This window comes from Cygnus olor, chromosome 12, assembly GCF_009769625.2.
Source record: "Cygnus olor isolate bCygOlo1 chromosome 12, bCygOlo1.pri.v2, whole genome shotgun sequence".
Classification (NCBI taxonomy): domain Eukaryota; kingdom Metazoa; phylum Chordata; class Aves; order Anseriformes; family Anatidae; genus Cygnus; species Cygnus olor.
In genome coordinates, this window is record NC_049180.1 from 12,736,595 (window position 1) to 12,759,212 (window position 22,618).

At 41.8% G+C, this 22,618-nt stretch overlaps 1 protein-coding gene and 1 non-coding gene across 9 annotated transcripts in view; both read right to left on the reverse strand.

Moving 5' to 3' along the window:
• The window catches only part of CNOT1 (CCR4-NOT transcription complex subunit 1), a 59,990-nt gene that overhangs the window by 4,714 nt on the left and 32,658 nt on the right, over nucleotides 1–22,618 (reverse strand). For 4 of the 8 annotated variants that reach the window (XM_040570991.1, XM_040570988.1, XM_040570990.1 and 1 more), the window contains exons 21-44: nucleotides 22,227–22,513; nucleotides 20,695–20,773; nucleotides 19,230–19,460; nucleotides 17,796–17,936; nucleotides 16,839–17,018; nucleotides 15,852–15,968; nucleotides 15,446–15,556; nucleotides 14,791–14,868; nucleotides 14,267–14,444; nucleotides 13,644–13,774; nucleotides 12,871–13,167; nucleotides 10,470–10,610; nucleotides 10,268–10,372; nucleotides 9,571–9,690; nucleotides 8,815–9,006; nucleotides 6,950–7,092; nucleotides 6,250–6,358; nucleotides 5,981–6,150; nucleotides 4,997–5,228; nucleotides 2,663–2,911; nucleotides 1,886–2,049; nucleotides 1,490–1,607; nucleotides 914–1,015; nucleotides 454–627 (exon numbers count right to left, since the gene is read on the reverse strand). In XM_040570991.1, the coding sequence (XP_040426925.1) occupies nucleotides 454–627; nucleotides 914–1,015; nucleotides 1,490–1,607; nucleotides 1,886–2,049; nucleotides 2,663–2,911; nucleotides 4,997–5,228; nucleotides 5,981–6,150; nucleotides 6,250–6,358; nucleotides 6,950–7,092; nucleotides 8,815–9,006; nucleotides 9,571–9,690; nucleotides 10,268–10,372; nucleotides 10,470–10,610; nucleotides 12,871–13,167; nucleotides 13,644–13,774; nucleotides 14,267–14,444; nucleotides 14,791–14,868; nucleotides 15,446–15,556; nucleotides 15,852–15,968; nucleotides 16,839–17,018; nucleotides 17,796–17,936; nucleotides 19,230–19,460; nucleotides 20,695–20,773; nucleotides 22,227–22,513 (3,849 nt within the window). Of the gene's footprint in view, nucleotides 1–453; nucleotides 628–913; nucleotides 1,016–1,489; nucleotides 1,608–1,885; nucleotides 2,050–2,662; nucleotides 2,912–4,975; nucleotides 5,229–5,980; nucleotides 6,151–6,249; nucleotides 6,359–6,949; nucleotides 7,093–8,814; nucleotides 9,007–9,570; nucleotides 9,691–10,267; nucleotides 10,373–10,469; nucleotides 10,611–12,870; nucleotides 13,168–13,643; nucleotides 13,775–14,266; nucleotides 14,445–14,790; nucleotides 14,869–15,445; nucleotides 15,557–15,851; nucleotides 15,969–16,838; nucleotides 17,019–17,795; nucleotides 17,937–19,229; nucleotides 19,461–20,694; nucleotides 20,774–22,226; nucleotides 22,514–22,618 lie in introns of all 8 variants that reach the window. The other 4 variants (XM_040570986.1, XM_040570984.1, XM_040570985.1 and 1 more) reach the window with 1 other exon arrangement.
• Nucleotides 16,385–16,523, reverse strand: LOC121077019. Its single transcript, XR_005823869.1, has one exon. It is a non-coding gene; the product is annotated as a small nucleolar RNA SNORA46 (small nucleolar RNA).

The window sequence follows — 22,618 nt, forward strand, 5'->3', positions numbered from 1 at the left end:
CCCGTCTTCCATACAAAAGCTTGGTTCTCATTGATACAGTTCTCGGGTAATACAAGCCTCAGCACTCTGTCCTTACAGGCTGAATCTGCACAGGTTTTGCAGAAAAGTTAAGTATCTTCTGTTACTAGTGAAGCCAAGCCAGCGGAGGGAGGCTTTATGCTTTCAACTGCAACGAGTTTTGTACCGCTGTTCTACAGGATGAGGACTGCATCCACCTCTGTATGGAAACTGTCAAACATTGAGCATTACAAACGTAACTGAAACCTACGTGCTTTAAAAAAAATGCAGTTCTGCCAGCTGCTATGTGGCTTACATTGCGAATGGCTGCATTAATTCAAGTATCAGTTAAACTGTTAACAAACAAACGTTCACAGCCTCTGCCAAAATAACTGGAGAAAAAGAATTTGGAGCATAAAAGTTTCCCGTTTCCAACTTCATGAAAATAAGTCCTACCTTTAGATTGGGGGTGAAAGGGTCTGGAAGCCTCATGTTCCGTGGGAAGGCACTCAGGATCAGATTCCTTAGCTGAATACAGTTGGGTGGGATCACATCACAGAACCCATAGTGGTAGTCACAAAGAAATTCTGGGAAATCATGCAACAAGACCAGCAACACACGCAGAGTGCCCTGCAAAACCAGATAGAGTGGCTATAAAAGAGGTTCCTAATTGTTGAAACTGCCCAAGAGCTTGCAAAATCATCTACGTCATATGGTTAACATTAATAGAAAGACACCAATCTAGGCAGGTATAGCCTGTTTCTGTCCCATAACAGATTTCTATTTAACTAAGAAATATTCCATAAAAGAACAGTAAATGCTATTTTGCTACCAGAGTATGTTTTCCATTCCAATTCAACCCTATTTTCAGGCTTTGGTTGGAAGTAGCATCTATTAGCTGATGTATATTTTTTACCTTGTAAAGAATTTGCATAGGTTTGGTGAGTTCCACATTTCTAAGGAAAGGAGCCAAGTACTTGAAAAGATCGATCAGTAACTGGGCATACATAGGCCAACCCTGTCAAGAAAAAAACAGCAGGTAGTAAATGTGCAACAGAGTAGCCATTTTAAGTTCAAAGCCATAATTAGGTTGGTGTTCATATCAGCATGGATCCCAAGTTTAAGTCCTACTGCTAGCTCTATCAGGGATGGCAGCACCGCTCACTTCAAGGAGCGCAGCTGCACATCACATGCTATGAGTGTTTCCCAAACACTCAACACGCCATACTGAGATGACAGTATGCAGTCTAGACTACAGAGCTCTTCCAGACTTGACAAAGTCACGTTTATTAAATTCCAGTCACCCTCTACTCAATACTTTATTGATATAAAGCCTCTCCTCCATGCAGTTAGGTTACTGTGAATGTGGAAGACGACAAAAACAGAACAGCCATGCTAGTGCACACTTCAAGAGATGTGAAACAGCACCACACCAGATAGGCATCCTTCTGGGTGAGCTTTTTAATTCAGAAAAGATAAATTGCAGCCACACCTTCTGCTGTGGTGTATGTGCCAGCATTCTTGCAATAAATATCCGATGGGAGATCAGTTCCAGCCAGGCATAAACAAAACCTGGAGCTTTTGTAGGCCTCAGGATGTGAAATGTGTTACTGAAAGAAAAGTTAGAGCAGGTTAGAAGGTGCACAGCAATAAGATTGCTTTTCATAACATTGAGAGAAAACAAACACAGCCCTAAAAGCAAGGCATTTTAGCATCTTGGTTTTACCAGTGATTTTCCTTAAAACAAGCAAGTGGACAGTCTATAGGAGAACCAGTTATTCTGAATGTGATAAAGCCACCACAAAGGAACAGTCAGATCAGCCTTCAGGTGAAAAATCTTGACCCTACCAGGAAAAGAGGAGCACTGTGGCCACTCTCAAATACGTACCAGAAAGCTGTGAGTGTCTGGAAGTTGATGGTTTCAAGCACATGCTCAGGAGCATTTAATTCCAACAGCAACATGATGAAAATGCGATGGTAAGGAAGCTGCTGAAACTCACTCTGCCGAACATCATGGTCTTGTAGAAGAACTCCCACCACAATACCAAGGACCTGAAGAGATCAATATATTTCAGTGGCAATGGCAAGAATTACTCTTCAGGTCAGATCACACAAACGCTTTAACCATCAGAAGAAATCGGTTCTAATAAAAAGCAAAAATTCCAGTTCTAAGTTAACACTACAGTCCACATCAGCAGCCACCAAGCACCACGCTTTGCTGTTGTGTAGATCACAGCAATTAATTGAGCACTGTTGAAAGGTCTTCGCTACCTACGACCACCTAGCTATAAGCCAAGTAGTGTAAGAGTATATAGGGAAGGCCCTCAAAAATTAAAAAAATAAAAAGAAAAAAGGCAGGACCCAGGAAGTTACCAACATCAAACCACACTTTCTAATGGCTCAGAACATCAGCTCAAGACCTCAGCAGCTGACTTTTCCATTTCAAGGTAACAAAGGTGACTTTCAGGTCTGATAGAAATCTTTGTGAATGAGAAAGCGACTTGGCATCCCGATATTCCACTCCATTTATCAGTTCAATGACCAACACATTCAAGTCCTCATCTGGTATTTTATCAGTAGCCCTCATTAAGTCTACACTTCACATCAGCAAAGGAAAACACCATTATGCACTTCAACTGCAAGGACAACAAAAACGGTTCAAAACCTTGTTCAGGAGGTTGATCTTTGTAACGGTGTTGGTTGCCTCTCCAGAGTGCTTCACCAGCAGTGCAATAAGTCGCACAAAGGCATCCAGATTGTGATAGCACTTCGCTCGAATCATAGTGGGGTTGGCAGCAGGATTGTGTTGTTGCTCAGCCTGAGCACGATAGCTGATTTCAACACACATTTCGGTGCAAAGACGGAAAAAGCGGGTGATCAGGTCATCCGTTTTCAGGATTCCTTGCTGGTGCATCTATCAGGGAAAGGAAAAACCCTCAGAACCACAAACGCAAGAAGTTCATTTTACAACTTATTTCAAACAACAAACGCTTTACATAGCGCCCACCTTGCCTGGAGAATTAATTTTTCCCATGCTCTCAGGTGCTAAGTAGCAAGCCTTCTCCACTACTCTTCCCCAAGTTCAAAGTTTTCAACACAACTTGATGGTGGCACCACAATTCTAGCAGAGACGTTTACTCCCAAATAGTCTTTTGATCCTACATCTTTTCAATCAGCAGCAGAGCTGAGAAGCCTACTTCAGTATCAGTTCTGCTACCGGCACTCAACCTTGCATGAAGCAGGTGAGAGGCAGCAGCAGTTCGGTCTGCCAGGCCTCAAGGAGCCCACACGGAAGCACAAGCTGTGGGAAGGGCAGACTTCGGCTACCGGCTCAGTAACCATCACTGTCATGTAGCAACACTCTGGAGGAGCTAACCGCATTGGGGCAATAAGCTTTCATTACAGGAACATCACATGAAGAGAATGACTGGGCATGGTGGCTTTTTTTTGGCCCTTTTGTGGGGATTGGTTTTTAATAATATACGTATCAAAAGAGACCTGTTACCCACAGCATTAAAGCCATCAAAATGACAAAATGAAACCAAAATTGAACTACAGGAAGCCTCTGAGTTTTGTGTAAAGTATCTCACTTCCAAACTCGTACTGCACAAACATGAAGCTATATAAACAGCACAGTCACTGACTTAGAGAACTTCTAGTATTTCTGGAGAAGCTTTTTTTTTTTTTTTTTAAATAAAAGGCAATTCATATATCTGCCTTCAAAGCCGTATGCTCCTTCTTGCCCTAAGAGCTAATGGAAAGAAAGCAATCTGGCTCCTCTAGGAGGTGTTAAGTCATTTATGTCCAGTAATAAAACTTTGTTTTTAATGCAGTTATTACAAAACACTTAAAACCCACATCTGTCACCTGCAAGGAAAAAAATTATAAATACTGCAGTTTCATATATTTTGGTTAAACTTACAAAAGGTAAGCAGACAAATACGGCAAAAGACTGAAGCAGGACAAAAGTGCACTGAGTATTATGACTATACTATATTGAAGTATAGTTTATGAGCATACTTTATGGTACAAAAAAAGAGGTCAAAATGAAATGAAATGGGACCTGGGACCTAACAGAAGAAAAATTGAAGAAGCCAGTAATAACACAAGATCCATTAAAAACATTTAGAAAGGATGCTATACAGGAGGAATCAGACCAACAGAAAGGTAGCTACAAGCCAGTACACAAGGAAACTAGGCAAAAAAAATCACTGCAACAGTCAAGATCTTTATGCTTAATTCATAGCTTGAACTGCTTTTGATTATTGGCAAAATCTGGCATTTCTGTGGTAGCAGCACCGAATTTTAAAACGGAACCAAATACAAATAGAACAAATTGGGTGCTTCCTTGCAGCTGCAATCAAGGAGCTGCTAGGAACATATTTTTGGGAAGATGACTGCAGGTAGTTTGTTACCCCACGTGCTGGGTTACTGAGTGCGTCTCTTCCCAGTCACACCTGGATGATGTGTGTGTGGTGTGCTGTTAAGACGCCCTGGAGCAAAAATGCTGGAGGGGTTGGCTGTTTAAATTTAGGTGCCACTCCAGCTAATGAAATTTCAAGTTTCTCCTCTCCAATGATTCCAGTTAAATAAAGGATTCCCCTTGTTCACATGGGCTGAAACAACTCACTTGTGTCTCTACTAATGATTTACTTCTGCAGGCCATCAAGAGCTTATATTCTTAATTGCAAGGAGCACCATTAGTCAAGCTTCATTACACAGAGCATGTGAGAACTGCTGCCAAAAGCCTCACTTGAATTCCTTATCCTACCAGACTTATCCCAGTATGTATGGTTTGAACTGACAGCTTGTTGCCAGAGCATCTAAAGAAGAACCTTATCTGCTGAAGGGTTTCTACAGAACTTCACCATCAAAGGAAGACAGAATTTTGATAGTTTCAGAAGGATGTCTAGCATTGGTTATAACACTGCTTTAAAATGGAGGGCATCACACCCTACTTATGTTGAATAAAAAGCACCTTTCTTTCCAAAAGCTCTACCTGTCCAACAAACGCAGAGAATGCTTTGGTACTGTCGCGGCCCGCTGCAGCCGAATGGTAGAGGTTCACCCACTCCCTCAGCAGGTATTCTGCCTTCTCCCTCAGGCCTGGCGGATCATCATACTCAGAGGCTTGGGAAATTCCAGAATGCATCATGAAATTGGGACCTCCATGAGCACGGTCAATCATGGCTTCATAGTTTGATCGGACCACTTCCATCAGCTGGGGTAATCTAATGCAACAGACCAGAGCAGGAGCCAGGTTAGAATTCTTTCTTCCCGTTCTGAGAGGGTACAAGAACTGAAAGCTCAGTCAAATATGGTTAAAAGAAAACAAATTCCACAAACATATAGCCTTTTTTTTTTTGGATCTTCCGGTCCTCACTGGAATAGTAGACTAAGTCCTGAAAGCAGACATATTTATGAGGAAAGACAAAACACTGAAGTCATGCAAGCTCTGAAAAAAAACCAAACCAACAATACACTGGAGTTGCGTTGCCATATCCTGTGCGGAACATTTGCCATGTGAGATCAGTGGATGCTTGATTTGTAGGCTCTAATTGTCTGAAGAAACCAAAAAGGTTATCCAATTTGATGAACTGCTCGTGATCAACAGATTAATACAAAGAAATTTAAAATTTAAAAAGATAACACAATATTGCCTGAATTTGAAATAAAAGGAGGAATTCAAGCAAGTTTCTCACAGTACCATGGTACTTTGGAGCACAGCGCACAGAGAAATTTTCCTGTGCAAGCATTCAGTTTGAAGTCACGCTGCAGCCGCCTCTATTTTGACAAAAAATCTGAGCGATTACTTCAGTGTGTCATTAGAACAACAAAACCATGTCAACTAACACTGGACTGCAGCCACAGAGGAAGTTTAAAGCTGTATGATTTAATGATACTAGACACGGTCTAGGTAACATTTCAAATCATAAGTGAGCACACAAGAGAAGTAATATATTGCACAGTATTTCAATCTCACCCTTCCGGGGCATTTCCTCTGGAATGAGCATTAATCCTCATAAGTGTCTCAATTGTGTGGAACAGGTCTGCCTCCGTAACATGCGCGACGCTTCTCTCGTCCACCAACAGGATCTTTACCAACTGCATGGCAAACGCTACAGCCATGTAGTTCAAGCCATTCTCCATTGACTGCCAAAAGGAAAAAGGCATTAAGACTGAAGTTCAACCACAAGTCTTAGGAAGAACTGACCGTAACTTTTCCCCTTCAAGAACGCACGTTCTCTTTACCTGAGCCAAGTGAAGATCGTACTGTTGCATGTTAACAAGGTGATTGCGGATTAGCAGCTCCACAGCTTCCACGTTGTACTTGTACTCATCCCTGCATTCAATCAGGCACCTGGAAAAATTTGACTTCTTTTGACAAGTGTACTCAAACTACAGAGTTTAAGTGAAGCAACCCAAATCTAACATTTGAGAATCTCTGCAATCCACTGCAATCCATTACTTAGCTCCAAAAGAAGCCTCTTGTAGAGGATTATTTAATGTAACATTTCAGTTCAGGAACAGTCAAGTCTCAAGCACTTGTTGCCCTGCACTACTGGCCAGGACAGCCCTCCAAGAGCTTCAGTTTATTCGGTATAAGCAGCTTTTCTTCTGAGCACAAAGTGGCACAGCTTCTAAAGCACTAGTGCTTCTGCTGCAGGCATACACCACGTCATCTAGTTTGTGACAGCATGTAGAGAGACTCCATATAAAATGAGAAAAAACAGAGCGCCTCTAATGCTTCATCCTATGAAGGATTCCTGTCATGTTTTAGGAGGAAGCTGCATTAACAAGAGATCTCGTTACTTTTAACATTAAAAAGATTACTTTTCTGCCCAAACTGCATCAACACAAAACATTAACAGGCAAGTGATTCAAAAATAACACAGTAACTCCCAAAAGATGAGGAAAGCTACATCCATCCTCCTATTGTCTTATAACTGACCTAGTAATTTGTTTATTACACCACGGAGATCCATATGCACGACCGTCCTGCAGAGCCTTCAGCACAAGCAGATGACACTCACGGTAGCGAAGCAGGAGGTCTGCATCTGCCCCGCTGGTGGCATCCAGTAAGCCCTCTACAGCCTAGAACAGATGCAACCTGTTAGCAGAGGAAAAACCAAGTCCTCTTCCAAATCTTACACAAACCAGATCAGCAGCAACTACCCCCAGAAGATTCAGCGGTTAGGTAAAAAGCTACAGTTTAGTCATTGCACTGACCCTGCTGATAAGACAGATTTTACCAGCTGTTACAGCACCTCCACATTCCCTGTACAAACAAGCCCATGGTCTCTCTATGCCCCACTGGCTTTATATACGCACTCGAGCGGTATGAAAAACCACATCAGTTTGTGCTGCAGCTTCTGCAAGTCAAAGCCTCCTAACAAGCTGTTCTGCACATGGCTCATGGAAAACCGCATGAAAGAGGTCATGCAGAACCTGACAGAGGTCACCTTTCAGATTCTTTAGACAAAGAGCTGCAGCGCTCTGATGCACCGGTGGTAATCTATATGAAATGGAAGTCCTTTATAGGGGAAAGCAAAATTCACCTGTTCAAGTCCTAGTCGGGACTAAATCCTTCAAATAGGTACCAACACTAAGTCAAGAACACAGAGCTTCCACTGAAATGGTTTCCAGCTTCCAGTTACTTTTATTTTGCTACTGTTCTTGGATCCTCGTGCAGACAGCTCATTGTCTTTCCACTGTTCTCCAACAGATCTTCCTCCGCATCTGTCACTATGTTCTACACTAGTTACTACACAGACTTTGATGCCAGTTCACGTCGCAGAGCTCACTGCACCACTCCCCAGCTGGTAGTTTACTAACTCTGGCTGGAATGGAGTTAGTTTTCTTCAGAGCAGCCTGTATGGTGCTGTGTTTTGGATTTGTTGCTGAAACAGTGTTGACAACAATGTTATGGCAGTTGCTGAACAGTCTGTGCAAAGCACCAAGGCTCTCCTTCCTGCTCTGCATCCCCCACAGCGAGTAGGCTGGGAGTGCGCAAGAGACTGGAAAGGTACACAGCCAGCAGAGCTGGCATCAACTGACCAGAGGAATATTCCAGGATGTATGACATCATGCTCTAAAATAAAAGCTTAGGGAAAGGATGATTAGGGGGAGACATTCATGGTTATGATGTTTGCCTTCCCAAGCAACCAGTACGCTCGCTGATGCCCTGCTTTCCAGGAAGTGGCTAACCATCTGCGTGCTGATGGGACGAAGCGACTTTTTCTTTTTTTGCTTTGTTTGTGCACACAGCTTTTGCTTTCTCTATTAAGCTGTCATTAACTCAGTGAACAAGTCATTTTGCTTTCCCTTTATTTTTTCCCTGTCCCACAAGAGTGGAGTGAGTGAGCAGCTGGATGAGCACGTACTTAGTTACTGCAAAATACAAAGCAAAAGTGCACTGCTATAAATCCAGTACAACGTTCAATACTACCCACTAACAAGGGCTGTTCAAGTGTCTTATTAGACTCCAAATCATCCTGAAATCAGACTATTCTTGACTGCAACAGTTCTCTACTTGCCACATCTCTGGGCAAAACTCCCCTAAATCCCAGGATGCTGTACCCACTTCTTCCAGCAGCAGCTTGGCCAGAGCACGTATCGTACCAAGAGAACAACCCAGCCCTCTTCCAGTTTTATTTACTGAATTATTTACTGAATTTCCTAAGAGGGAGGTTGTCTAATACCATTCACCAAGCAAGCTCCGCAGCATGCACGAAGATACAGTCACTGCAAGTCAATCTACAACCGGTGAGCAATAAACCTGAGGTGAGCTGTAACAAGAAAATTGTTAACACTCACCTTCTGCAGCAGCCCAAGCGCAGCGATAGCATCACGGGAGTTACGAGCCACTACTACAGCCTCCAAGAGGCTGCGCAGTGCTTGAGCTTGAGGATTCATGGCCAGGGTATGTGGAATGGACTGCAGGTGTTGCTCCAGTTCTGTCATACATTTGTCATAGATTTGTGCCACATCATCTGTAGCCCAAGCTTGCTGCTTAAGAGAAGGTAGGAATGAGTGATTTTTGCAAGGACCATATTTTGAAACTCAAACACTGCTCGTCTCTTCTGTTTCAGAAATCATAGCGCCCAGAATGTAGTTTTCTACAGTAATATGGTTGTTTATGCTGGCATTTTAAACACACAAATATGGGCAAATTGAGCTGTAGAAATAACTAGGAAACAATTTTAGCAGTACCTAAAACGAAGTATGCATTCAAACACCCGTTTGTAATCTCAAAGTCAGTGCTTGCCATACATGACCTTCCCCCAAAGTAACCTGAACTCCAAACACTTTTCACTGCTATTAAAAACTAGAAATAGTATTACTAAGTTGAAGATGTTGTCCCAGTCTATGTTACAAAAAACAACCAACAATAACTAAGACTGGGTGTAAGAACAGCTTTACGTTGCCATTAGTTTAAAACGAACAAACCTTTCAACCAGTATTCCCAAGCAATACAAAGGCCTGACTCTTACTAGTCTTCCATCAAAGGACACAAGTTCTGCAGCATTCACCAAAAGGGCCGTGGTACTCAAGCTAATTAGAAAACTCTACCTTCATAGGCTGAGCCAAGAATCCTGTAGGCTGAGTTAAGTCATTGGTAGGCAAAAAGCCAGGGACATTGCGTGCAAACTCTTCGTAAACAGCCAGCTGTTTTGGGTCCACACCTCCAACCTTTGCAATAAAAAGAAAAGGCATTAATCTCACTGCTAAGCACCATAGCAGTAAGGAACAAGGGCTACTTGTTTGTGTGACAGGTAGCTCCTCTGTCACATTCACATATAGAGTGACCTAGACATCAGGAAGTAAGGCTCTGCTGCTCTGCATGGAGGCCATATCCCTCCTGCCACACCACCTAACCAGAGGATTTTCCCAGACAACTGCAACTCATTCCCAGAAACAGAAAGAACTGAATACTGGCCTCATGCTTCTCAGAGGCACAAGAGAAATGCTCTGGAACCACAAGTATGCCCTTTAAAAGGAAGAAAGTATATAGGAGACAACAAAACAGACTAGTGATCTTTGAAATGTAAGGAATAGCAGAGAAGGAAAGACAACTTCCTCAGGGAATTGAGGAAGATATGAACACTTATTCTGGAAGAGTGTATGAATGTGTTTCCATTACTAATCAAGCTAACAGCAGCTCCGCTCTTAGACCATGCAGAATTGCTCGGCTGAAGCTGCATCAACCACTCTTTGTTATCAGGAGAGGAAGAGCAGCATCAGCAGGTAGCTCAGTTAATATCCTCACCTTTAACCTGATCTGTTCTGGCATCCGTTCAGCTTGGTAAGTTAACACAACAGGATCACAGTACCGACGACCCTCTTGTCTAGCATGTTTTCTGAGCTCAAATTCCTGGGGAAGAAAGCCAAACACACTGGATTTCAGACACTGAATCTGGATGCATACGAACACATAAAAACCTTTCAAAAGGCAGCACTCGCATACTTACAGTTGCTAGCCTCTTGTCCATTTCAGGGCCTGCCTTTTCCACAGCTGTCTTCTGGATAAAGCAGCACGCTAGCTCACAGTTGTCCTGCGCTAGCTGGGCAGCTGCTTGCTCCATCATGTCCCTCTGTTGTGGGGAGGCTGCCTATTGAAAAGCAGGACAATCAGCGAAAGCTGTACATTTTCCCAGTGTATAGCCAGTCATAAAATCTGCACCGCTGCACGTACAGAACGCCAGCACTAAGAAGAAACACTCTTAGAAATGTGCTGTCTTGGCACAGAATACTCAATAATTTGTTTTTGCATAGCTTTGAATAAAACATGCAGGCAAGAAGACAGTGAAGACGTTCAACAAGGAACAAACAGCAGGAGGTTCCCCTTCCTTCCCACCAGCCTACCTCCAGAGTCTGACTGAAGCTTATACTACAGATCCTAGAGGATCTGTAGAGGAGAAACCCTTGCATCAAGGCCTAAAGGTTTTTCCGCCTCCGAGGTTGTGATCAGAAGATATAAGGGTGCCTCAATGCAAAACAGTAATCCTAAGCATTTTTCAGTGGGTTCCCTTTCTGATACAGATTTTTCCTTTCCCCAGGAGTCTGCTTTAAGAGAAAACTGAACAGATGGACCTATTTTCCAGGGTGCAAAGCAGCAACTTCCGTTGGAATACGTGTATAGATGCAAACTCGCCAATCTCCTTGGATTTCCTTTCCCATTAAGATCTACCTCATTTCATTATTTTCTGAAAACTATGCTAATTCTTTCAAATAAAAGAAATCCTTGCCTCATTAACCCACCACATGTGGTAAGCCAAATGCGAATTTTTAAGATGTCTTGTACAGCACTCTTCTGCAACACAGTGTGCTGTGTAATTATGCCATAAGAAAGCTACATTGGATTACAACTGGATCTGTATAAATACCATACATCTTCAAGGGACTACTACGGTGCTACATTTTCATAATTCCCTACATCCTGCAAACATACAATACCCTAGGCACTAAGTCTTCCACAAAGCTTTAATTACTTATGCCACTGAAGAACATGTACAGGTGAACCTGGTAGATGTGCACAGCTGTAACACCACTGGTCTGCATTCACCCCGCCTCCACAACTTCTCATCTCCCTGCCTTCTCATACCACCAAAAAAAAACCAAACAGCATTTCTCCAATTGCCTCCGTCTGAACTGCGGTCAGATCTGATGAACTACAGCAGCACTTTGTACCAACAAAGTATTTATGCCCCTCTTAACAGAGGTTCTTTTTCTTATGGTTACTACCTTGACAGCCAAACTCTGATTAATTAACAAAGGTGCTAACAGCAGCCCCCGGCTCAGCTCCCGCATTAAAGCAGTACTATCCCATCCTTAACTTGTGTTTAATTTTGATAGCACGAGTCATGAACTTGTCATGCATCTGTGCTACACCATCCATAGCCCAAGCTTGCTGCTTAGGAGAAAGCAACCAGCTCTTGATCTCAGCAATCAGGTTGCTTAAAGCTCTGAATATGAAGGGTCAACAGGGTTTGAGGCAGACTATCCATCCTGTACTTACAGTTTGTACTCTCTTCAGACCTTAAACTGGCTCAAGAGGGCAGGTTTTATAATGCAAGTGAGCAACTCCATTGCAAAAGGACCTTCCCACTTTCATTCCCCATGAGATGGGCAATAGTGACACACCCTTAAGAGGTAGGCAGTCCTTCAACTTCTTTTTAATCCCTGAAAGGCTAGTGAAGTCTTGATCTTTCCAAGATACTCTGCTCTGTGTCTGCTGTGACACTGATTGCAAGCACAAGTTTTCTGGGTTGCAGCTGCTGTTCCGACCAGCAGTTCATGAACCACGTTCCATTTAGCCAGGAGGGGAAAGCTACCTCTTCGGCTCAAACTCTTCTTGTTCATCAAAAGACTTGAAGATATCCTCTAAAAACGTTAGTGAGTTAAAAAGCTGTTCAGAACAATCTTTACTAATCTGCTAACAGCAGAACTGAATGAAATCTACCTGAAGCATACACGCATACTGAGACAACCCACCACCAGAAAGACCCAGAATCAACTCAATCCTCCCCATTCTAGCTTTTCTATCTTAAAAGCCATAGAAAGATAAGCACTTGAAAGCTTCCATGATGTGATCAAACTCAACAGCACACGGGAGCAAACAGCTCAGGGAGCTCGCAGGCAATGTCGTGATGCCCACCTTACAGGTTGAAGACTACACGACATGAGCTGTAAGCAGTTTTTCCCATTGTAATTCCACAAGTCACGAGACTTGTCTGCTAAATTAATCTCCACACTAGTTAAGCCATGTAATGTTAATCAACAAATCTACACTGAGAAGAACTGATTTGCTAATGCTGGGTGTCTACACTTCCTGTGAAGTTGGAAATAAGCTTCTGACAACACAACTCTTACCCTCAGTGCAGTAGCAAAGCTGTTCTTCAGGTTGGTAGCTATGCTCATGAGCAAAGGTTCCCTGCAGGTTATCATGGCCATCCCGGCAGTCAGGTTCCGCATCATATGGTGTGCGGCCACACGCATCCGTGACTCCTCCGAATCCAGCGCAAAGTCCTTCCTGACTATCTGTTCGCACGTCGTCATGGCAATCTTAATGGACCGATCAACCACAGGATGGACGAGCTCTTGCACTGCTCGCTCGATAGCCTGCCGTACACACTGCTTCAGCTGGGGGTGGGCCTGGAACAGCGGGATCTAGAGGAGGGTTAGGAAAGTTACGTCAGAACAGTACACCAGAATATCACCTACCCTAGTCACATTTTTCAAACCAATTTTAACCATACTGTCACAGATCACGTACAGCGTGGCGCTCCTGTGTTCCACATGCAGCTATTACAACATCTACTCAGTAATTCTGAAACTGCAACACTTGCCAGGCTTTCTTCCAAAGCTGCAGCTGAACACTGACTGGTAAAAAAGACCAAGGAAGCTCTCCTTAAGCTTAAGTCCTGTGAGCAACTATCCCAACTGACACTTATTGCCAGAATTAAATCAGATATTAACATATATGTCACAGTGAAAGATTACTTGAGAGTCTAGTAGTTAATAGCTACTGCTAATAACCCCCAAAATTTTCCATCTGATTATCTGTTAGTGTTCATCCTCCCTATTACTTCTGAGAAGCAACACTCTACAGAATAGTTTGAACTTCTACCAGCTCTAACACTTACCGTAGGATTTAAGGTAATATGTGGAGCCAACCCTCCTAAAGAATAGACGTTGATGTCGTGATAACTGTACTGGGGCTGTGGAGGAACCGTGGCTGTACAAGTGGTGCTGGTAGCTGGAGTTGTAGAAGCAGCTATAGAACACAAAAATGTTTATATTGAACCATTACTGAACCATAACGGAAGCATCTACCTCTCATTTAAACCAGAAATGGATTAAGAAACAAAGATTTGCAGTTTATTCATGAAGCCTCCTAAATGTAACTTTTTTTCCCCCATTTCTGCAATGACTAGTACCAAACTAACTTCAGTACATCTTAGCAGAGCTGCTTTTTACAATGTAGTTTAAACCCTGCTCTCTCATTAACAGATCTTCCTGCTTCTAGTCCCTTCTGAAGGGTAGTGACACACAGCACACGCAAAATTAGTCCTCAGGATGGCTTCTATTCCTTTCTCGTCTCCAAATTCTGTATGCCTGCATCTATTACAGGAACATCTAAGTGTTCCTAAGCACTCAGCAATATTACAACAGGGTAGGTGGCTTCACATTCTTCTCTGCAATAGCACAGCCTGTGTTGTTAAACCTTGTACAGAGTGGTTCTAAGTTCTACCTGAAATGTACTTACTAGTTGTTGTGATGGGTGGTAGCTCTTCTGGCTGCTTCACATCTTTCTTTGGAGCGGAGAGCTGCTCATCCAGATTTTTCAGACGATCCTTATCTTTCAGGAGACTTCCAGGTTTCAGCTCATTGATGTCTAATGCAAGATTCTTGCAGAGCACTTCAATCTCAAACTTCAGATTCAACTGTACAACAAGTCTAGTTTAGGTTATGTCACAAGGAAAAAACCTGAAACATTTACTGGCTGCTCAACTACCATGCTTCCCAACCTAATCCACTGATCTCCCTCCCCCCATCTTTTTTTTTTTTTTTTAAAGACTTGGATAGTGACTGAGGATTAAACAGGCATCTTGCACATTCACGCTAACCTCACAGGAGTAGAGTTTCATCCAAGTTCTACTAAGTTAGCAATGCCCAGTTCTCCCCACACTAAAGCAAGAAGTTCAATTTGGTCCTACACAACATCTATCTTGACTAGTATGTCAGGAAAACCTCATGCTCAGTAGGCATAGAAAAGAAAAATAAGTTTACTTTTAGGTCATGTTCTTGATGTAGCTCAGCTAAAACATTCATAATGGCCATTGTCCACGGGTTTGGAGGCCTGAAGACCTGCAAGAGAAAATGGAGCAGCGTTAAACAAAAATTCTTGAACGGTTTAGCTAATTTCTAACTGGGAATTTTTGAAGCACAGCTATGTGTGCGTACTGAAAAGTGTAGTTTGTAGAGCTGCAATTAGGGCTGAATTTAGTATTCTGAGTGAAACTAGATCCAAGAATCAAGCTGAACACTCAACTGGAAAAACAATGACTTGGTCCTTCTGAGATCAGCTGTTCAGCCAAGCACAACAGCGAGGAGCTGATCAGGGAGAAGAGGGGCATGTCAAGGGTGGAGGGAAGTAAACTATAAAGAGATCCTATAACCCCTTTGATGGCATCCTTCCATTTCTCAATGGAGTTCTGTTTGGGGATACCACAATTCGGTTCAGCCAACATTTGTTTAAACTGCAAAAAGATGCACAACCCACATACTTTCTCTCACTTCAACAGAGCTCACACTTCAAGCCCTGATCTCTCTCCTCCCCCTCAAGAAGTTTCATGAGCTTTCATTTTGTAAAAAATAAAAGTTAATTTCTGCAATGCTTATTTTGCCAGTCAAACAATAACTGTGCCAGCACAAAGTCACTTACCACGCTCCTGACACTGGATTCTAAGACTTTGGCAACAAATGGTACTACATAAAGCAATTCCTGCTGTCCCTTAACATATGCTTCCAGTAGCAGTGATTTCACATCCAAATCCTGAAAAATACCATTAACGACTGATAAGTGGAAGAGGGCAGAGAAAACACCAAGAACACCATAAAAATACCACTTACATGCTATTTCCTTATATGATATAATGGCAAACTTCAGTCAAGACAGTCCTTGAATTTTACGGACTGCTAAGGATCAGTTATTCTTTTGAACACAAAGAATTCCATACACGTATTTTTACATAGAATTACTTCCTCCATCTTGGTGATTTAACTTCCCAAACAGCCTATGCTGCTGCCTAACAATATACCGGTTTGTATCAAGCAAAACAGAAGCTCACCGTGTGCAAGATGGGCTTATTTTTAGCCAGTGTAATCATTCCCAGCCAGTGACCAAGATTCTTTAACAAGGAACGGTCTGAGAAGTTGGCTGCAGCTTTATCTGATGTCAGTAGCACCTAATGAAAAAAGCAACTCAAGCAACAACTAGAAGATAATCACTCAAGAACAAAATCAAACAGTTGGTCTGACTCAAGACAAAAGTTTTAGAACACTGAGTTCTGAGCTCCAGTCTGAGCTAAACATTACGGAGATTCTCAAAACCAGCCTTTACTTCAAGGCAGCAACCCATAAATCTGCCTTGAAACAACTTCAAAATTCCCTTCTTTCAAGAGGATCAGAAAGGATTACACTTTTCCAGACCTTATGAGTTACTCTTGTCAAGACTGCTGTGTCTACTCAGTAAAACGTAACTTGTGCAGGCAATGCTTCTTAAGGCTTCATCTCAGAGCTGAAGGCTACCATCTGCCTTTCTAGTGAAACAATTTAATTCTCATTTCAAGACTTAAATCATGCCCCAGCATTCTATTGTTAGCTCTGTTCCTTAGCTTCAGAGTAGCATCAGCTGAACAGAAGAAGGCCAGCTACGCTCCAAAGAGCCAGGAGATTCTTTTGCACTACAGCGTAACCCATGGTGGCCAAGAAATTCCACCAACAGGTTTAAAAATAGTGCTTGATAGACAAACTTGTTTCACTCATCTCTTCTGAGCTATCCCTTCTCTTACCTCCTTACCTTCACATTATTTTAGTCCTCCAGGGATTTTTAGTTGTTGCATCCATTTTCTAAAACCTCCCCTTTATTTTTTAACCAAACCATCAGTGTAAACGTAAGAGCCACATTCTCCACATACAAGAACTAAAGCATAAACAAATTTTCCCTGTTATAATTTGCAAGCCTTGCATAAATTTAGAATCCCCCCTACAAAAAAAAAGAATTCAAATGCAGATCTATCCTCTACCCAAGGTATTAGAAATCTTGCACTACTCACCTTGATGTTTCTGTAAGTTTCATTCAGAACCATTTTATTAAACTCTGGATTCTTAAGAGTGTCAAGGAAGTTTGAATATAAGCTGTGAAAATTTGGCTCAATACTGACTCTTTTCATCACGAGATACTGCGATACCCAAGGCATGAACTCTTCTTTCACTGTCTCCTTCAGTTCTTCGACCTGTCTCCACACCAGAGAAAAAGCACACCACAAGAGGTATGAGAAGAGGACCACAAACTCATGGGGTCAATTCTGACCAACACATTGTCATGTTCAGTCAATTGCTTTTAGCACTAAGATTCTTTTTTTTCTTTTAAACAGCTCTGAAATCAGTATTTCATTATCCAAAGATCTGGTCAACCAGTAAGGACTTAAATCAAAGTGAGTGAGGCACAATAGTTTCTCTCCCCTCCACTTCTCCTCTTTATAGCAGGTAACTTCAAAATCTAGGACTGTCAGTAGCTCATGTTAAAGCAGTCTGCCCACAGGACAGGTATCATGTGGCAGCAGTACTGCAAACTTCTAGTTCACAAAAACTACCCCGAATTTCAGCTTGAAATGCAAGAACCCAGTAGCTTAACTGTGCAATAGCAAATGGTATCCTGCCCATTTATGATGTGAATGTTTGTTCAAACTTGTGTCTACTAGAAGTGCTTTCCTGAAAGCAAAGATCTGAAATACTTTAGCACGAAGTATTTGGCTACAGGAAAACAAGGCAACTTGTAGAAGTTGAGTAAGATTAAGAATCTTTCACTTGCCCCTCTTTTCCCTGAAAAATTGTATGTCCAGAGAGGTTCAAACAACAAGTGATGTAAACTATTTCCATAAGTGATTCCCCCCCCTTTTTTTTTTCCAAATTTTATGAGTTGGAATTTTGGAGAAACATCACCTACCACTTTAGAATGGAATTCCAGAAATATATTAAAATTAATTTTACTAGTGTTCTTCCATACTTGCCTTCTGAGTCATGTTTGACTGAGACAGATTATTGAAGATGAAAGCAATTTTTTCCTGGACATTCTCTGGAGGTTCCACAATTCTCTCAGTTTGATCTGTTGCTACTAACAGCGTATCAATATTGGTGGTATTAATGGAAGGCTGTAGGAAAAACAAGAAGGTAAGAACAGACGATACCTAAAAGTAACATCAAAAGACAGTTTTACTCCACTTTGTCAAGTGAAAAAGAATTGAGCTTTTTCATGTAACATCTACTGCCTCTGATGCATTTTTAGCAGCATTCTGAAGTAATTTTACTCTACAGTGATCAATACTCAGCAGAAGTACGTCGCTGTACAAAGACCAACCCCTAACACTTGTGTTCGTATACAACAGATGCCGTTCCAATGGCACCCATCATGCTAGCAGTCCGCATACAAGGTTAGTCTGGAGAGTGACAGTACAGCAGCGAGCGGTACTTCGTACAAGTTTATGTCTCCAAGAGCACTTCAATACTAAATTGGGAGAGAGGAATCCTACAGCTTTATCTGAGAGAAAACAAGCCAGTGGTGTAAGCCAAAGAAATGTGACCCATGTCCTTACGGCTGCAGGCCTCAACTTAAGGGCTTTAGCACCTGGTACACTGCAAGAGAACTTGATATAGCAATCATAACTCGAGTTTAAAATTAGGCAATATAAATGCCTCACAATCAGAACTCAACATGATATGTGAAAGAAGTTAATAGCTGTACTAGGAACTGTCCTCCAGAAGTTTTTCTTAACTTTCAACTACCTTTGTTTTTTGCCTTCCACCTCTAATTCGGGGAGCTTCTTTTAAGAGAAGTATACAAAGACAGCACCAGCAAGCAAGACAGACTTGACTTGTTAGTGCATCTGTTACCCTTCAGTCACAGCTCTACACATCCTCAGCATACATGCAGGATCAAGCACGCTCCACGCTTTCTGTGGAAGCACCAATACATCAATCTGTCAGCCCCGCATTAACTCTGACAGGTAGTTAAGAGTTACATTTATATAAGTGACTTAAGATTTGAGAAACCTAATGCAGTTAGTCTGCTAGGTCAGACATGATTCAGTATGTGTTCCTCAAGTCTCAGGCAGAACAGTAACTGCAACTGCTCCAGCAGTCCTATTGCAAGTCATTAAGAGAAACTTAATTCTGTAATTTTCTTGCTAATTAAAGCCACAAAAAACCCACCTTGCTATGCAAAGTAATTCCACAGTTTCCTGATTAAAAATGCATCCATACAAAAGCATGGGTCATATATGAAAAGGTTACATGCTTTAGACAAAAAATATCGAGCAACAGGATTACAGCTTGAAAACTGGCAGTACAGAAATTTAACAGGGTTTTGTCTCCATGTACTCAGTCCACATCAGCAACCTAACTCCGTTACATCTCCAGTGAGGGCTCTGAAGTCACAGAATGCTTACCGGCACATCCTTCTTGAAGCTGACTCCAGTTGGTCGAGTGATTGTGATGGTTTTTGCAACAGTGGTGGTGGTTGAGGTGGTTACTATAGTGCTGACTTGGCCAGCAAGAGGAGCTTTTGCTGGAACTTGGGCCTGGGCCTGAGCCTGGGCAAGTGCAATACTTCCAGGGGTGGTGATTGAACCCTGCATCTTCACAGGAGGATCTCTAGACTGCTGTCCGTATTCTATGTACTACAATAGGGTAAACAAGCACATACAGAAATTCATATACAGAAGTGTAAATAGGGAACAAGTTTTAGCATGAGCAGTATATGTATTAAAGATTGTCAGCAAACATTTAACACCAATGCCATTAAGGCAATCTGCAAAATACCATCAAGCCCCCTTATAAAGGGCATGTCTTATCACCATTTACTTCCCTTCTTTCTGGAGAAGGGCCAGAAGCTCTACCCCTGATCTCAGCAAGCAGTTATCTAGTGTCAAGAGACACAACATCCTAAAACATTTTACAGAGCACTACCCAGGAAATCCCATCCCTGCAGGTCAGGATTAACAGACCAAAAGAGGGGGACTGCATAAAAAACGTGTATCAAAAAACATGCTACAAAGCAGGGAAGAAGTCCTTCCCCCAAGGACTCCTGCACCTACATAAAAATGCTAAGTCTGAAGTTCATAATGAATAAGCAAAAACCACATCTCTGGAATACCCAGCTTTTTAGAAAACCTGTAAAGCAATTCCACAGCAGATTTTTTTTCCTCCACTTAAATACGTTTACCCAGACATTTGTAACATCAGACAAACAGTCATTTCAGGGACACAATCCTAAATGCAACAGTGAAGTTGAGACTGCTATTGAACTTCACAGCTTCGGGTAGATGAAGTCTCACTGACCAAGCTGAACGTTTTTTTTTTGTTATTCAGATTATGCTCTCAAACTCTGCCACTAGGATTAGTTTTTCTGTATTTCTCCTACCAATGAAAGCCAGACACCACATGATCAGCACTACTTTTATTCTCTGAACTACAGGGTATTTCCATTACTTTGATCAAACCTGCAGGAATGAAGTTTTTCTTGCCTTTATCTGGATTATGTTAGCAGGTCTGAGTGTGAAACTATAAACACCTCTGAATATCCTCTATTTTACAGAGAAAGCACAAATGCTTAAGGGACTGGAATGTGACTCCATGGAAGCACTTTGAAATCTCTGTGCGTGGCCATGTGTCCTGGTTGATCATGCAGTTATACTCAAGCAGCTATTTCACTGCAAGCAACCCCAGCAGGTTTACAGAAACAGAAGAGTATTGAACAACCACCTTCACACTTTAAGAAAGGGCATTTGATTCTCTGCACATGCACTACCTAAAATTGTGGAAGCTCAGACCATTTCTCCAATGGAAAACAGCAATCTGCTCAAAAGATTTGAAAACCACAGAAAGCCAGTGCACCAACGTGAACCCACTCACCTCCTGTAAGTGATGAGGGAACTGTATAAAGTGACTAATAGAAGCCAAGTGCTGACAATACTGGGGATAGTCCTTCAATCTGTCAGAAATAATACACGTTAGTCAGCAGCGTTAACCCAGATCAGAAACAATACTAGAGAGCAATATGAACATAACACTGATATGTCATTCCCATACCACATCAGAATTAGTTCTGGTCTGCTTACAGCAGCTGTGCTATAAACAAAACATTTTCTACAAAGCAGTTTTTGTTGCAAAAACCCTTGAAATGAATTCATTTAAGAGCAAAACACAAGGTTAATTCATAGCAATCCAGCTTAACCTAGATCTCTATACTTCTGACTGAATGCACAATTGCATTTATATTCAGCTTTCACAATAAGATTATTGGTAAGTGATTTGTAGACTGGCTCACTGTTTTAAACAGCACATCAGAGTGCCCTTAACATCAAAGACACAAGCTTCACCTAGGCACACAGATTATTATAATTCTACTTCTGAATGCTAGACCGTTACTACTCAGTGAGAGCAGAATCTTCAGGTCCCCCTTAAAAAGGTTCGTAAAAGAAGGAGCAAGAAGGTGGTTAAACCTCAAGTATGTCAGCCTCCAATGCCTTTATTCATCGTTAGCTAAATACAGCTACGATATCCAGCTCTGAATGCTGCAAGCAGCAGCTTTTATAGCTGACAAAATACCGTAGGGCAGAACAACTATAAAAGGAGAATAACGGCAAGAGGTAACACGCTCCTTGCTTTTGAATCCACACTGCAAGTCTGCACATTTCTAGTCATTAAATAATTCCAAGAAACTTTTAAATACATTTCGAGTATCTTCCTCCAAAAATGAGTGTGCATTTTGTCCAATGGGATACAATCCTGCCTACAACTACCGTCTGCCTTGAGAGCTTCCTCTACCTGCATTCAAATTAAGAACTTTGAAAAAGCTTTTTTGTGTGTGTGAGAAAGGTTTGTATGTGTCACCAACTCACAGCTATTGACCTTCTGGAAGATTTTGGCACTGGAGTAATACCCTTCATAATCTTACACAAAGTTAAAGCAGAACATTCTGAGTAACAGATGATCCAGATGCCACACTGGAGATTCAAATTCAAACCCAGGCTTAGTTCCTAGCCAGCCTTTTACTAAGGAGTAGTGCAAATGGCACTATCAGAGCGCACCTGTTAAGAATATTTACATTCACGCCATTTCTAACAAGCTGACAACTTCAGTCAACACAACACTTCCCTGAATTATTTTTATACAGGGAGGCCACTAAGTAGTTTCAGCATCTCAGTTTGTCCCACATTTACACAGACACCGCATTTAATATTTTGATTTCAAAAGAACCTAGTCACCCTTTTACTAGCACATCACCATTTTGTTTCAGCTCAGCATATACTAAAGGTAATCCTGAAGTTGACATATGTAAATTTCTAATACATATAAGCAATCCTGTACTGCATAACTAGAGCAGGTTCAAGGTTAACAAGACATTACATGAATTGTTGGAAGTATTACCAAAAAACACTCACCTATTTTTAAATCTATCTAGTGCAGCAATACCAAAATAGTACATTTTGGATGCAAAAGGCTTTCGTAAGGCTTCAAGAACATAGCGCAGGGCCAGGCCCAATGCCATATAAGTAACCAGTCCTTTCTCTATTATCCCACCAAAGAGGCAGGCTGTTATGTGCAGCTCTTTATCTGGGTACTGGGGAAAGAAACGGTATTCCTCAAACAAGTTCCTCAGCATACAGTTAAACACTTCTCGTTCCCGTTTAATGTTGGAATCTTTAAACCTCTGCAGCATTTCCAAGACCTGCAAAGAAATTGGAAACTGTTACCACCAGATTTGCTTTATTTCAGCCCTTCTGCATCTATAGGTTAAGAACACAAACAGCTAAGGTAGACTGCACTACAAGCC